The 14885-nt window shown below is 41.8% G+C and overlaps 1 protein-coding gene across 1 annotated transcript in view; it reads left to right on the forward strand.

Annotated features, from left to right (window-relative positions):
- Bre1 (E3 ubiquitin-protein ligase Bre1) overlaps positions 1-14885 on the forward strand; it is a gene marked incomplete at its 3' end in the record, with an annotated part of 80881 nt that overhangs the window by 4252 nt on the left and 61744 nt on the right. Inside the window, 5 exon segments of the mRNA XM_070099445.1 lie at positions 255-440; positions 1666-1852; positions 3390-3581; positions 7203-7324; positions 7737-8009. Of these exon segments, the coding sequence (XP_069955546.1) occupies positions 285-440; positions 1666-1852; positions 3390-3581; positions 7203-7324; positions 7737-8009 (930 nt within the window).

The following is a 14885-nucleotide window of genomic DNA, read 5'->3' on the forward strand; positions in this document are numbered from 1 at the left end:
TCATAATTATGATCACAATAATTATAATAATAATAATTTGAGTGTCACAATATTGTAATACAATAGTAGTAGTAAAAATAATAATAGTAATAATAATAATAATTTGAGTTGGTCAGGTTATTATAGTACTGTAGTAGTAGTAGTAGTAGTAGTAGTAGTAATAATAATAATAATAATAATAGTATGAATGTAATAATTTCAGCGTCATAATATTGCAGTACAATATACTGTATTAATTAATATTGTGTTGTCAGGTCTGGGTTGGGTACGAGAGCTAGACGAAGATGTCAAAGAGAGCTCTGGATGACGGGGGCTCCAGCTCTGCACCCCCGGCCAAGAACCTCAAGGTTCAGTTCGAACCCATCCAGCTGGGCTCTATTTCCACCCTCGACGAGATGGATATGAAAACCCTGCGTTTCCAGAATCACAAGTTGTATCAGGTGAGCACATCTGCAGTAATGTGTCACTGCTTTAGCACCCCTAAGGAATTACATAATGTAATGTTTCCAGAGCCTTGGGCTGTATCTTGAAATTTGGCAATAACTTACCAGTAACGGCCTGTTTTTAATGACCTATTTATAATTATCAGTTTGTAGCTACAGGAACATAGCAGTGTTAATGGTGTCTTGCCTGACATTGGTCATTATAGAATTGCTTAACCTCCACAAGGAAGTGGAGAAGAATCCTTCCTGTGTAAGTCATGTGTCATAAGAAGTGACTAACATGCCAGCAGCAAGATGCTAGTAACCCCCCTTTTGTATAAATTAATTGATACTGGCAGCAAGATGCTGGTAACCCCCCTTTTGTATAAATTAATTAATACTGGCAGCAAGATGCTGGTAACCCCCCTTTTGTATAAATTAATTAATACTGGCAGCAAGATGCTGGTAACCCCCCTTTTGTATAAATTAATTAATACTGGCAGCAAGATGCTGGTAACCCCCCTTTTGTATCTTCTTTTTTGAGTGACCTTGCTGCCTTGTTGGAAGACAGTGTTATGTCTTGATGTTAAACTAGCACTTCCTTCATTCCTAGTCTTAGTACCATTGCTGTCACCTTCACAAGCATAATTTAATGTTGCATTAACATCATCCTCGATGTTGATGGTGTCACGATTAAACTGAATTTCCGAAACTTCACTGCGATAAATGTGGAAATGTCAGTCAGTCATGGTGAGCCTGTGATGGTGAGCCTGTGAAGGTGAATCTGTGATGGTGAGCCTGTGATGGTGAGCCTATGATGGTGAGTCTATGTTTACTAAGTGACATTACCCACAATGACCGGCGTATACCCACGTGATCTGGATTGTTTCCCTAAGAGGCATGAGGTAGCTAGTAAACCAGACAACACAGCTGAGGCCTAAGGTGGCAGTGTGCAGCAAATTTGAGACCTAGAAAAATTGTGTGTACTAGTACGTCAGACGCTGTTTATAAGTTAATGTGTGTTAACGTGGGATAATGTGTGTTAATATGTGATAATGCATTAATGTGTTACTATGTGATAATGTGTGTTAATATTTGATAATGTGTGATAATATGGGATAATGCATATGTTAATGTTGGATAATGTATGTGTTAATATGGGATAATGTGTAGTAATGTGGGATAATGTGCAATAATATGGGATAATATGTGTTAATGTATGTTATGTTAATGTATGTTACAGAGACTAGAGCAGAGGAAGAGGATAGAGGATGAGTTAAGGAGTCGTATAGAGCAACTGGAGAAGCGTCAGACACAGAGTGATGACGTACTCACCGTCATCAACCGTTACTGGAACCAATTCAATGAGGACATAAGACTCATGTTGCAGCGCTTCGACGCAGAGACGGCCGATGAGTCAGAAACACGAAGTGAGTTGGTACTTTTTGGCAAGAGGCGCAGCTCTGGGGTAGACTAGGTTCTGGTCAACTCAGTGGTGTAGATGATGATGCTTTGGTAGATGCAATGGTGTAGACAATGATGCTCTGGTAGACTGGTGTAGACCTTGTTCTGGTAGACTCTGTGGTGTAGGTAATGATGAAGAATTGAGACACTTATACAACATATGGGAATCTTTATTGAAGAAATGTTTTGCCACACAGTGGCTTCATCAGTCCAGTACAAGGTAGAAATGGGTAAGGAGAGGAGGAGAGTGAGGTAATCAGTCCCTCAGCCTGGAATCGATGTGTTCAGTCCATCACTCTTGTAAGAAGTACAGCATAGGGACAGAGAGGTGGCTTATATACTGCAGTCAGGTGAGTCGAAGCAGGAGGAGGCAGGATCACAATGGGACCTTCCACTAGTGTAAGTAGGTAGTCATCCAAAGGTTGGACAAGCATTGGACGATGACCTGCTTACACGAGTGGAAGGTCCCACTGTGATGCCACCTCCTCCTGCTTCGACTCACCTGACTGCAGTATATAAGCCACCTAAACAGTTTTTTCCAGTTTCGTTCTTTGAAATACATGTATAGTGAAAACATCACTGTATTACAGAATCATCATATATACTGTGGTGGAGAATAGTGTATAACGTACAAGTTTTTTTTATTAATCCTTTTCAGTGACATTTAATCAAAATTTGAAGTTGACTATAATACAGAATGTTGCATATTTAATTTAGGCACAACTAAGTTAATTTCTTAAAGCCATAGTGCATTAACATTTAAGAAAGTTTTAATATATTAATGCAAAATGACTTTAAAATATTTGGTAATCAGTATTGGGATGGTGTTACTATGCGGTTTTCGGTTGTGTGAGTTAAACGATTAATTGGAAAAGACCCTCTTGGTCGAGTACCGTAAACTTGTTGACCAATGATCTCGTATTATTATTTGCAAAATTCCTTGCAGTTCAGCCCGTTCTCATATGTAATCTCAGCTCCACCGCAGCTTCTTCCCTTAGAACTGGATCCAATCACATTGTGGCAACGTGTGCCACTGTTGGGTTCCCTCCTGACACTAGTGCATCATTACCACCAACTCAGACTAATAGAGCATTAAAGGTGTCTGATTGTGGGAAGTAATACCTCTGGTGGATTTGTGTTTATTGCTGCAATAATAGCATCCTCTGTGATAATCGTACTGGAACTCAAGTCAAGACTTAGGAAGCACAACAACACAACCTCAACGGAAGTGTCTCGTCCAGGGGTCGTTGGTGACCCCATGGTTGCTGGTGCCCCAAGGGTCGTTGGTGACCCCATGGTTGCTGGTGCCCCAAGGGTTGTTGGTGACCCCATGATTGCTGTAGGTCAACACTTGTCATGTCTTGACATGCTTTTCGACACACCCACCATCTCCCACCAAGTAATTTATTCCCCCCCCCCCCAAAAAAAAAAATAAATACGTTCACCATCATTCAGTCAACAGCTGTTTGAACCATTTTTCACTATGAGATGTTCATGTTGCAGACGAGAGTGAGGCAACTACCTCGTTCCTGACGCAGTTGTCCACCTGGGACCGGGAGGAGCTGGACGAGAAGTTGGTGAACCGTGTGCAGGTGTCGAAGCGAGCTGTCGCCAAGATCGTACAAGCCTTCGACCGCTTGCACCAACGCAACGAGAAAGTTGCCCGGGCCCTCAAGGGTGAAGGGCTTGAAGTTGGTGAGTGTGTGTTGGTGTGTTTGTGTTGTGTTGTACTCTGTAATGTATTGCTATGTGTTTGTAATGTGTTGCTGTGTATTTGTAATGTGTTGTACTTTGTAATGTGTTTGTGTGTTTGTAATATGTTGTACTCTGTAATGTGTTACTTTGTTGTTTGTAATGCGTTGCTATGTGCTTGTAATGTGTTGTTGTGTTTGTAATGTGTTGCTTTGTGTTTGTAATTGACTCTGTTCACTGCAACATTATTTCTCATGTTGTCTGTGTTGGTAGACAACAACCACTCTGGGAGGTACTATAATCGTGTGTGTTGGTAGACAACAACCACTCTGGGAGGTACTATCATCATGTGTGTTGGTAGACAACAACCACTCTGGGAGGTACTGTCATCCTGTGTGTTGGTAGACAACAACCACTCTGGGAGGTACTATCATCCTGTGTGTTGGTAGCAACAACCACTCTGGGAGGTACTATCATCCTGTGTGTTGGTAGACAACCACTCTGGGAGGTACTATAATCGTGTGTGTTGGTAGACAACAACCACTCTGGGAGGTACTATCATCATGTGTGTTGGTAGACAACAACCACTCTGGGAGGTACTATCATCCTGTGTGTTGGTAGCAACAACCACTCTGGGAGGTACTGTCATCCTGTGTGTTGGTAGACAACAACCACTCTGGGAGGTACTATCATCCTGTGTGTTGGTAGCGACAACCACTCTGGGAGGTACTATCATCCTGTGTGTTGGTAGCGACAACCACTCTAGGAGGTACTATCATCCTGTGTGTTGGTAGACAACAACCACTCTGGGAGGTACTATCATCCTGTGTGTTGGTAGACAACAACCACTCTGGGAGGTACTATCATCCTGTGTGTTGGTAGACAACACCACTCTGGGAGGTACTATCATCCTGTGTGTTGGTAGACAACAACCACTCTGGGAGGTACTATCATCCTGTGTGTTGGTAGACAACAACCACTCTGGGAGGTACTATCATCCTGTGTGTTGGTAGACAACAACCACTCTGGGAGGTGCTATCATCCTGTGTGTTGGTAGACGAAAACCACTCTGGAAGGTACCATCATCCTGTGTGTTGGTAGACAACAACCACTCTGGGAGGTACTGTCACGTGGAATCATGACACTAACATGTCATCGGGACAGTGATATCTGATGACTTGATTGAAGATATGACAGTTGCACCTCAGTAAATCATAAGGATGTCCTAACTTCTGTTCGTGTCTTTAGTCACGTTAAACACCGTCTTGGGAATACTGTGTACAGTTTGTCCCATACACTAGTGTTCTAGACCACTGCACATGTTAGACTGTATAGTACACAGTACAATCATTGACTTCTTTCAGTGTCACTTGACTTCACTATCACTCGTTTGCAAAGATTTACTGGTAAATATTTTGGGTTCTCTTTATTTTTTCATCATCACATCAACCATTTCTTACCAAGGCAGGGGTGACTCAAAAAGAAGAAACACTATAATCATCATTCACTCCATCACTGTCTTCCCAGAGGTGCACCTACACCACAATCTGCAACATATCTCCACCCCTCCATCAGAGTGCAGGCACTGTACTTCCCACCTCCAGGACTCAAATTCAGCTGACTAGTTTTCCTGAATCTCTACATAAATGTTACTTTGCTCACACTCCAACAGCACATCATCATAAAAACCATTTACCTCCACTGACTCCTACCTGTCACACTCACATGGTGCCATGGCAGGTAGAGAGAATTGCTGATGATACCTCTGTCAACATGGTTGCCTAACTTGCATTTCAGCGTGGCACACCTGCTTCAGTTCTATCTTTAAATTATAACAGAGCCCAGGTGAGAGTTATAGTGATGGGTCCTCCTGTTAAGGCTACTTCTACATGACTCCTTGTCTCAGCATGATGTGGCCTTGCCTCGTCGCGTGGCCTTGCCTCGTCGCGTGGCCTTGCCTCGTCGCGTGGCCTTGCCTCGTCGCGTGCCCTTGCCTCGGTGACTGGCATCGTCCACCTTCATACCTAACATTAGGTGAAAAAAAAAAATCTCTAACCTGGCGTCTAGCCATTGTGTCTAGTAACTTTGATGGCAACTCTGACTGTGTTACTAAGTCAAAGTCTTCCTTGACTCTGAGGTATTGTTAACTTAACCTACTAGTTATATCATTAGTCTAACAGCTGGTTCTTATCTAGAATGTCTTAGAAGAGGAGTTTTCTTGGGCAAACACAACCAACAAGTGTCTTGTTGGTTGTGTTAGCTAAAACTAACAAGTGTCTTCTTGTGCAAGAAAGGTATAAAATACCGACAATATAAAAGTTTAGACACATGTACAACAACTGGATATCTTTATTGTAGATGTTTCGCCATCCAGTGACTTTATCAATACAAATTCTAGGACATAATTAGAAGACAGTAGAACTGTACACAAAAGATGAGGTAATCAGTCCCTCAGCCTTGAAGTTAGTGTTTAAAGCATCGTGGTGGTGGAGAATCTGGAGCAAAGGCAAGAAGACTGGCGGTTATATAGGCATCAGTGGTTAGGGACGTGTAGCAGACGAGGACATAGTCACTGGTAGGCGGGATTCCCCAGTGGAAGTAGGTCCTACCCAAAGGGACATCTGCAAGACCTTCTTCATGGCTACTACAACTAACCCATCTCTTTGGGTAGGACCTACTTCCACTGGGGAATCCCACCTACCAGTGACTATGCCCTCGTCTGCTATATGTCCCTAACCACTGACGCCTATATAACCACCAGTCTTCTTGCCCTTGCTCCAGATTCTCCACCACCATGATGCTGTGAACACTAACTCCAAGGCTGAGGGACTGATTACCTCATCTTTTGTATATAGTTCTACTGTCTTCAAGTTATGTCCTAGAATCTGTATTGATAAAGTCACTGGATGGCGAAACATCTACAATAAAGATATCCAGATGTTGCACATGTGTCTTAACTTTCAAGTGTCTTCTTAGTTCTAGTAAACACAACTAACAGGTGTCTTGTCATGGCTAGATTTACTGTGGTATGTGACTTGACTGCTCATTTGTACTCTAGGAAAGAGGAGGTCCTGACCCCCTTCAACCCTCTCTGGGAAAGAGGTGGGGGGGTCCTGATCCCCATCAACCCCCTCTGGGAAAGAGGTGGGGGGTCCTGATCCCCATCAACCCCCTCTGGGAAAGAGGTGGGGGTCCTGACCCCTTCAACACCCCTCTGGGAAAGAGGTGGGTGTCCTGACCCCTTTCAACCCCCTCTGGGAAAGAGGTGGGGGTGCTGACCCCCTTCAAACCCCTCTGGGAAAGAGGTGGGTGTCCTGACCCCTTTCAACCCCCTCTGGGAAAGAGGTGTGGGTCCTGACCCCCTTCAACTCCCTCTGGGAAAGAAGGGGGTCCTAACCCCCCTCCTCTATCCCCAAGGTTGGTCAGTAGAAGTCTAGCAGAGACAAGTGGCTGGTCTACCAGCTGTGTATGGTTGCTTGCTGCTGCTGCTGCTGCCAGCACCAACAGTCTTGTAGACCAGGCAGTTGATGTTAAGCTCTAGCTCTAGGACCCATCCAGTGTGTGTGTGTGTGTGTGTGTGTGTGTGTGTGTGTGTGCTGATAAAAGTTGTTTCTTCTCTGACAGAGACACCTCCAGTGCTGGAAGAGAGTGTGAGAGAACTCAACTCTGAACTTCAGACTGAGAACAAGAACCTTCATGCTCAGAACCTCTCCTTCCATGAGAAGCATCACCTTATGTGTCTCAAGGTATGTTTGAACCTCTCCTGCCATGAGAAACACTATCTCAAGGTATGTTAGAACTTCTTCTGCCATGAGAAACACTGTCTCAAGGTATGTTAGAACCTCTCCTTCCATGAGAAATATTTTGTCTCAAGATATAGTCAGTTGTCTTATAAAGCTCCTCTATATATAATCTGTCTCCACTTCTTCATTGAAGCAGTTACACTTGCTGACCATGCTGAGGCTGAAGAAATACTTCATGACGTCTCTGTGAATTGTCTCTGTATTTAAGTCCCAACTGTGTCCCTAAGTACCTGTTTCCCACCTCTCATACAGCCTGTCACTGTGTACCCTAATAATTCCACTGAGAATGTTTGATGTTGTGACCATGTCTGTCCTGGTTCTTGTCCTGTAGTGTTGTTGTTGTTGTTGTTCACAGGTAGCGGAGCTGGAGGAGAAGCTCCAGGCTATGGACACGGAGAAGGCAGAGATGCAGAACCGCATCGAGGACATGGAGTACGACCTGAACAAGACACGTTCACGGTGTGAGAAGGTGGAGAGTCACTTGGCAGACACTTGCCAGAAGTTGAAAGCCATCCAGGATGAGTGTGGCCTCAACTCCAGCGGCAATGTCAAGGCCGGAGACGTTCTCCCCGGCGGTGGAGGTGGAGGCAGCGGAGGCAAGATTACTTCCACCATCTCCTCCAAGAAAGTAAGTGGCTCTCTACCCCTTACCTTGTGATATAGTCAACCCTCCATGTAATGCACTGATAGAGGTATCCCTTATATCAGAATAATGTTCAAAATACTAAAAATTGAGTACTAAAGTACTCCACTGTGTACCAAGCATATTACAGTACAGATATACTGCAGTGAAGTTCAATACGTCTCTAAACAGTATATCTGTAAAGTACATACTGGAGTACTTCACAGATTTTTTCAGTGCACCAGCTGTATCCCACCTAGGCAGGGTGACCTAAAAAAAGAAAAACAAAAGTTTTTCTTTTTAAATTTAGTAGTTTATACAGGAGAAGAGGTTACAAGCCCCTTGCTGCTGGCATTTTAGTGGCCTCTTACAACACACATGACTTATGCAGGAAGAATTCTTTTCCACTTCTCCATGGAAACTTTAGAGATGTACTAAAATAACCTCTGCAATTTATGAACAAACACAAGAATGGACAAGGGGCTTGAATCGTGGTCCGTCAATTGACAGTCTGATGCTCTACTGTCAATTTAAGGACTGTGGTTCAAGCCCCTCATCCATCCTTTTGTTTATTCATTGACAGTTGTTTATTACAACTTAATATGAGTTCACTGCAGTATATCCATACACAGTATATATCTGTCAAGTACAGTGGTCCCTCGTTTTTCGTAATTAATCCGTTCCTGGAGGAGCTACTATAAACGAAATTTACGATTTGCGAATCAATTTTCCCCATAAGAAATAATGTAAATACAATTAATCTGTTCCTGACACCCAGAAGTATTAAAACAGAAATTTTTTTTACATGAAATATACATGTAGTACATAATACAATGGGAAATGATGAATGAAACATTAACAGCATAACACTTACCTTTATTGGAGATTCTTCTTAGTGTATGGGAGAATGGAGGAGGAGAGAGATTGGATTGTTTACAGTTTGGAAGGGGAATCCCCTTCCAGCAACACCTCAGGTACCAATTGCTTCTCTGGGGTTGCTTCTCTTCTCTGTTTCTTAATGCCACTAGGACCACCTTGAGAGTCGTCACTCTAGTCCTGTCTCACAAAGTAACTGTGGAGAGAACTCTGTTTCTGGCATCTCTTTAACACTTCCCTAAAATGGCCCAAGACTTTGTCACTGTACATATTTCTCACCTTCTTTACCACAGGCTTGGCACTAGGAGCTTTCTTTGGAGCCATGGTAGCTTATTAAGTACTTGCAAGCACTAAAATGAGTGGAATATTGTGAAATATTTCGTAGGAGCACTTGAGGGGACCTTCACTCACTGGTAAACAATGCCAGACTGGCTGGGTAGGGAGGCCGCCCCGGCTCACACCGTGCGTACGCGTCCCGGACAAACTACTATTCGCGAGTCAACCTATGAAAAGCGAGTCCATGTTTATTCGAAAATACCCCTATGATTGGCGAAATTTACGATTGCCGAGAACTACGAAAAGCGAGGGACCACTGTACTAAAATCTTTCTTCTTTCAACAGACTGGCAGTATCCCACCAAGGCAGGGTGGCCCAACAAGAAAAAAAAATTTATCTTTTTAACTTTAATAATGTATACAGGAGAAGGGGTTACTAGCCCCTTGCTCCTGGCATGTTAGTCGCCTTTTACAACACGCATGGCTTACGGAGGAAGAATTCTGTTCCACTTCCCCAAAACCAGAACAAGAACTAGTAAGAAAATAGAAGAAAACACAGAGTGGTGTGTGTATATGTGCTTGCATATGCAAGTGTAGTGTAACCTAAGTATAAGTAGAAGTAGCAAGACGTACTTGAAATCTTGCGTATTTCTTCTTCTTTTCAATGTACCAGCTGTATCCCACTGAGGTGGGGCGGCCCAAAAGGAAAAACGAAAGTTTCTCCATTTAAATTTAGTAATATACACAGGAGAAGGGGTTACTAGCCCCTTGCTCCTGGCATGTTAGTCGCCTTTTACAACACGCATGGCTTCTGGAGGAAGAATTCTGTTCCACTTCCCCATGGAGATAAGAGGAAATAAACAAGAACGAGAAATAGAAAGAAAATAGAAGAAAACCCAGAAGGGTATGTATATATATGCATATACATGTATGTGTAGTGTGACCTAAGTGTAAGTAGAAGTAGCAAGACGTACCTGAAATCTTGCATGTTTATGAGACAGGAAAAAGACACCAGCAATCCTACCATCATGTAAAACAATTACAGGCTTTCGTTTTACACTCACTGGGCAGGACGGTAGTACGTCCCTATGCGGTTGCTGTCTGCCAACCTACTTAAGGAATTATGGAGGTACAAAGTTAGCAGTTTTGGCACAATTTACACATTGGCAATTTTGCCCATTTTGAGTGCCATTTTAAGCCAGTTCAATTGATCAGTTATACCAGATTCTTAGCTATTTTACTGATATGTCTTCTGTTCTGTTCTGTGCATGTATAGGGTAGTTTCTATTACAACTGCCCTATACATGTGCAGAAGTTGGTATTTTGGCCAATTTTACACAAAATTAAACAAAAAAATCCAATTTAAAAATTATTTTTTTATTAACACATTGGCAATTTTCCACCATCATTCATTCCATCACTGTCTTGCCATAGGCATGCTTACACTACAGTTATAAAACTGCAACATTAACACCCCTCCTTCAAAAGTTTTGGAGTGAGATTAACAAGTTAAGAAAGCCTAGAGAACAAATGGATTTGTCAGTTAAAAATAGGAGAGGAGAGTTATTAAATGGAGAGTTAGAGGTATTGGGAAGATGGAGGGAATATTTTGAGGAATTGTTAAATGTTGATGAAGATAGGGAAGCTGTGATTTCGGCTATAGGGCAAGGAGGAATAACATCTTGTAGGAGTGAGGAAGAGCCAGTTGTGAGTGTGGGGGAAGTTTGTGAGGCAGTAGGTAAAATGAAAGGGAGTAAGGCAGCCGGGATTGATGGGATAAAGATAGAAATGTTAAAAGCAGGTGGGGATATAGTTTTGGAGTGGTTGGTGCAATTATTTAATAAATGTATGGAAGAGGGTAAGGTACCTAGGGATTGGCAGAGAGCATGCATAGTTCCTTTGTATAAAGGCAAAGGGGATAAAAGAGAGTGCAAAAATTATAGGGGGATAAGTCTGTTGAGTGTACCTGGTAAAGTGTATGGTAGAGTTATAATTGAAAGAATTAAGAGTAAGATGGAGAATAGGATAGCAGATGAACAAGGAGGCTTTAGGAAAGGTAGGGGGTGTGTGGACCAGGTGTTTACAGTGAAACATATAAGTGAACAGTATTTAGATAAGGCTAGAGAGGTTTTTGTGGCATTTATGGATTTGGAAAAGGCGTATGACAGGGTGGATAGGGGGGCAATGTGGCAGATGTTGCAAGTGTATGGTGTAGGAGGTAGGTTACTGAAAGCAGTGAAGAGTTTTTACGAGGATAGTGAGGCTCAAGTTAGAGTATGTAGGAAAGAGGGAAATTTTTTCCCAGTAAAAGTAGGCCTTAGACAAGGATGTGTGATGTCACCGTGGTTGTTTAATATATTTATAGATGGGGTTGTAAGAGAAGTAAATGCGAGGGTCTTGGCAAGAGGCGTGGAGTTAAAAGATAAAGAATCACACACAAAGTGGGAGTTGTCACAGCTGCTCTTTGCTGATGACACTGTGCTCTTGGGAGATTCTGAAGAGAAGCTGCAGAGATTGGTGGATGAATTTGGTAGGGTGTGCAAAAGAAGAAAATTAAAGGTGAATACAGGAAAGAGTAAGGTTATGAGGATAACAAAAAGATTAGGTGATGAAAGATTGAATATCAGATTGGAGGGAGAGAGTATGGAGGAGGTGAACGTATTCAGATATTTGGGAGTGGACGTGTCAGCAGATGGGTCTATGAAAGATGAGGTTAATCATAGAATTGATGAGGGAAAAAGAGTGAGTGGTGCACTTAGGAGTCTGTGGAGACAAAGAACTTTGTCCTTGGAGGCAAAGAGGGGAATGTATGAGAGTATAGTTTTACCGACGCTCTTATATGGGTGTGAAGCGTGGGTGATGAATGTTGCAGCGAGGAGAAGGCTGCAGGCAGTGGAGATGTCATGTCTGAGGGCAATGTGTGGTGTGAATATAATGCAGAGAATTCGTAGTTTGGAAGTTAGGAGGAGGTGCGGGATTACCAAAACTGTTGTCCAGAGGGCTGAGGAAGGGTTGTTGAGGTGGTTCGGACATGTAGAGAGAATGGAGCGAAACAGAATGACTTCAAGAGTGTATCAGTCTGTAGTGGAAGGAAGGCAGGGTAGGGGTCGGCCTAGGAAGGGTTGGAGGGAGGGGGTAAAGGAGGTTTTGTGTGCGAGGGGCTTGGACTTCCAGCAGGCATGCGTGAGCGTGTTTGATAGGAGTGAATGGAGACAAATGGTTTTTAATACTTGACGTGCTGTTGGAGTGTGAGCAAAGTAACATTTATGAAGGGATTCAGGGAAACCGGCAGGCCGGACTTGAGTCCTGGAGATGGGAAGTACAGTGCCTGCACTCTGAAGGAGGGGTGTTAATGTTGCAGTTTAAAAACTGTAGTGTAAAGCACCCTTCTGGCAAGACAGTGATGGAGTGAATGATGGTGAAAGTTTTTCTTTTTCGGGCCACCCTGCCTTGGTGGGAATCGGCCAGTGTGATAATAAAAAAAATAAAAATAATAATAGCTATTTCATAAATCTTTAAAATTTAGAGACAAATTGCTTAACAAAATTCTTCCCAACAGAGCTAAATGGTACAGATATGCTGATGGTTTATGCTTAATGTCTAAGAATATGTACATAAACCATTACCTCGTTGAATTAAAGAGTCTAGTTTATTCCATAAAGTTTACTGTTGAGTTTGAACAAAATAACTCATTGCCTTTTTCAGATGCCTTAACCCTTTGAAATTATTTTTTCTTATGAAATGATAGAGAATCTTTTCCCAATGGTAATGACACCAAAAGTACGAAATTTGGTCGAAAACTCATGGAATTATGCTCCCGCGAAGTTAGCGGTCTTGGCGACATATACGCATCGGCGATTTCGCCGACTTTGACCCCTGTTTTTGGCCAATTCCTTTGTTCCAGTTGACCAAACTCATAGCTATTTCTTTAGAACTCCATTTTTTTCTATCAGTTGAGTACAAGAAACCTCCCATTTACCGATTTGAACTACCCAATAAAGTGATCAGAAATTGGCAATTTGGCCAATTTCACGCAAATTAAAAAAGATGACAATTTCAAAATAGGGTCCAGAATAAACAAGGTAGACATTCTTGGCACTAAAATAACATATCCTCTGTTCATTAGTCACATCTCTAGGCCCCTCTTGTATTATTATTGCATTCTATTTTGATTTTTTATTCATACAACAAAATACAAAATTTACTGTTATGCAGACTACTGCATTATTGTAAAAATAGTATAAATAATATCAGTGCATTAGTGAAAGAATATTAGACTCCCCAGTTGAAGTCTATTGGACGTGTGGTGTGGTTTGCTTACTCCTGAACATTGGTAAAAATCAAACATTTCCGCTGCTTTGAGCTCAATTTCAAGGTCGTTTTCATCGTGAAAGTAATCAAAATCATCTCTATTTCTGTAATATGTTTTCCATTTTATCACCTGAGACCATGAAAACGAGAATACAACGATAAATACTATACAAAAATACACCTTAAAGTTGACGTTTTAATCCAAAAAAAACGGTCAGTTTTTTTTTCTCATTATGCAATGCGTGCTGCAGGATTTTTTTTATGTGGTGCACACTGACCACACAGACCCATTCTCTCACATGTGGGCCTACCAGCTTTCTCCCGCTTGATTTGAAGCCACTAGAATTTCTTTCTTCTTTCAAACTGGCCGTATCCCACCAAGGCAGGGTGGCCCAAAAAGAAAAACAAAAGTTTCTCTTTTCAAATTTAGTAATTTATACAGGAGAAGGGGTTACTAGCCCCTTGCTTCCGGCATTTTAGTCGCCTCTTACAACACGCATGGCTTACGGAGGAAGAATTCTGTTCCACTTCCCCATGGAGATAAGAGGAAATAAACAAGAACAAGAACTAAAAAGAAAATAGCAGAAAACCCAGAGGGGTGTGTGTATATATGCTTGTACATGTATGTGTAGTGTGACCTAAGTGTACATAGAAATAGCAAGACGTACCTGAAATCTTGCATGTTTATGAGACAGAAAAAGGACACCAGAAATCCTACCATCATGTAAAACAATTACAGGCTTTCGTTTTACACTCACTTGGCAGGACGGTAGTACCTCCCTGGGCGGTTGCTGTGTACCAACCTTCTACCGCTAGAATTTATGCATATAAATCCGTCAGAAACAATGGCGCATAAGACGTATATATATGACCGAAACAGTCAAAGGGTTAATTATTAAAGGGACGCATGATTTTAAATTCACAATATACAGAAAACCAACAAATAACTGTTCTTATGTGCACTATTATTCTTCACATCATCATATTTCACCCTTAAACGGTCCAAACAGATCGACGTTCAAATTCGTAGCTACAAAAGTAGATCTACTTTTTTTTACATATTTTCAAATATAACAAAAAAAAAAATGTAGATAAAAGTTTTTTTACATACTTTCAGATGTTGAAAAAACATATATATACATTTGGACTGTTTAAGGGTTAAACTGTCTGTATTCTCATCCATGTTTTTGAGAACTTTGCATGTTTGTAACCCAAAGTTTCTCTTGAAGATTTATGAAATAGCTAATGATCTAAAATACCCAAAATACTTAACTGATAATTTTTTTAAATTGCTAGAAATGCATTTTAGAATTCAAAAAAGGATGGGTATCTACTTAGAGCTAGGTGAACAATGACAGCAAGGTGTAAGGTGACTAACACTCAGGTACCTGCTTATGCTAGGTGAACAGGGACAGCAGGT

This window comes from Cherax quadricarinatus, chromosome 67, assembly GCF_038502225.1.
Source record: "Cherax quadricarinatus isolate ZL_2023a chromosome 67, ASM3850222v1, whole genome shotgun sequence".
Classification (NCBI taxonomy): Eukaryota; Metazoa; Arthropoda; class Malacostraca; order Decapoda; family Parastacidae; genus Cherax; species Cherax quadricarinatus.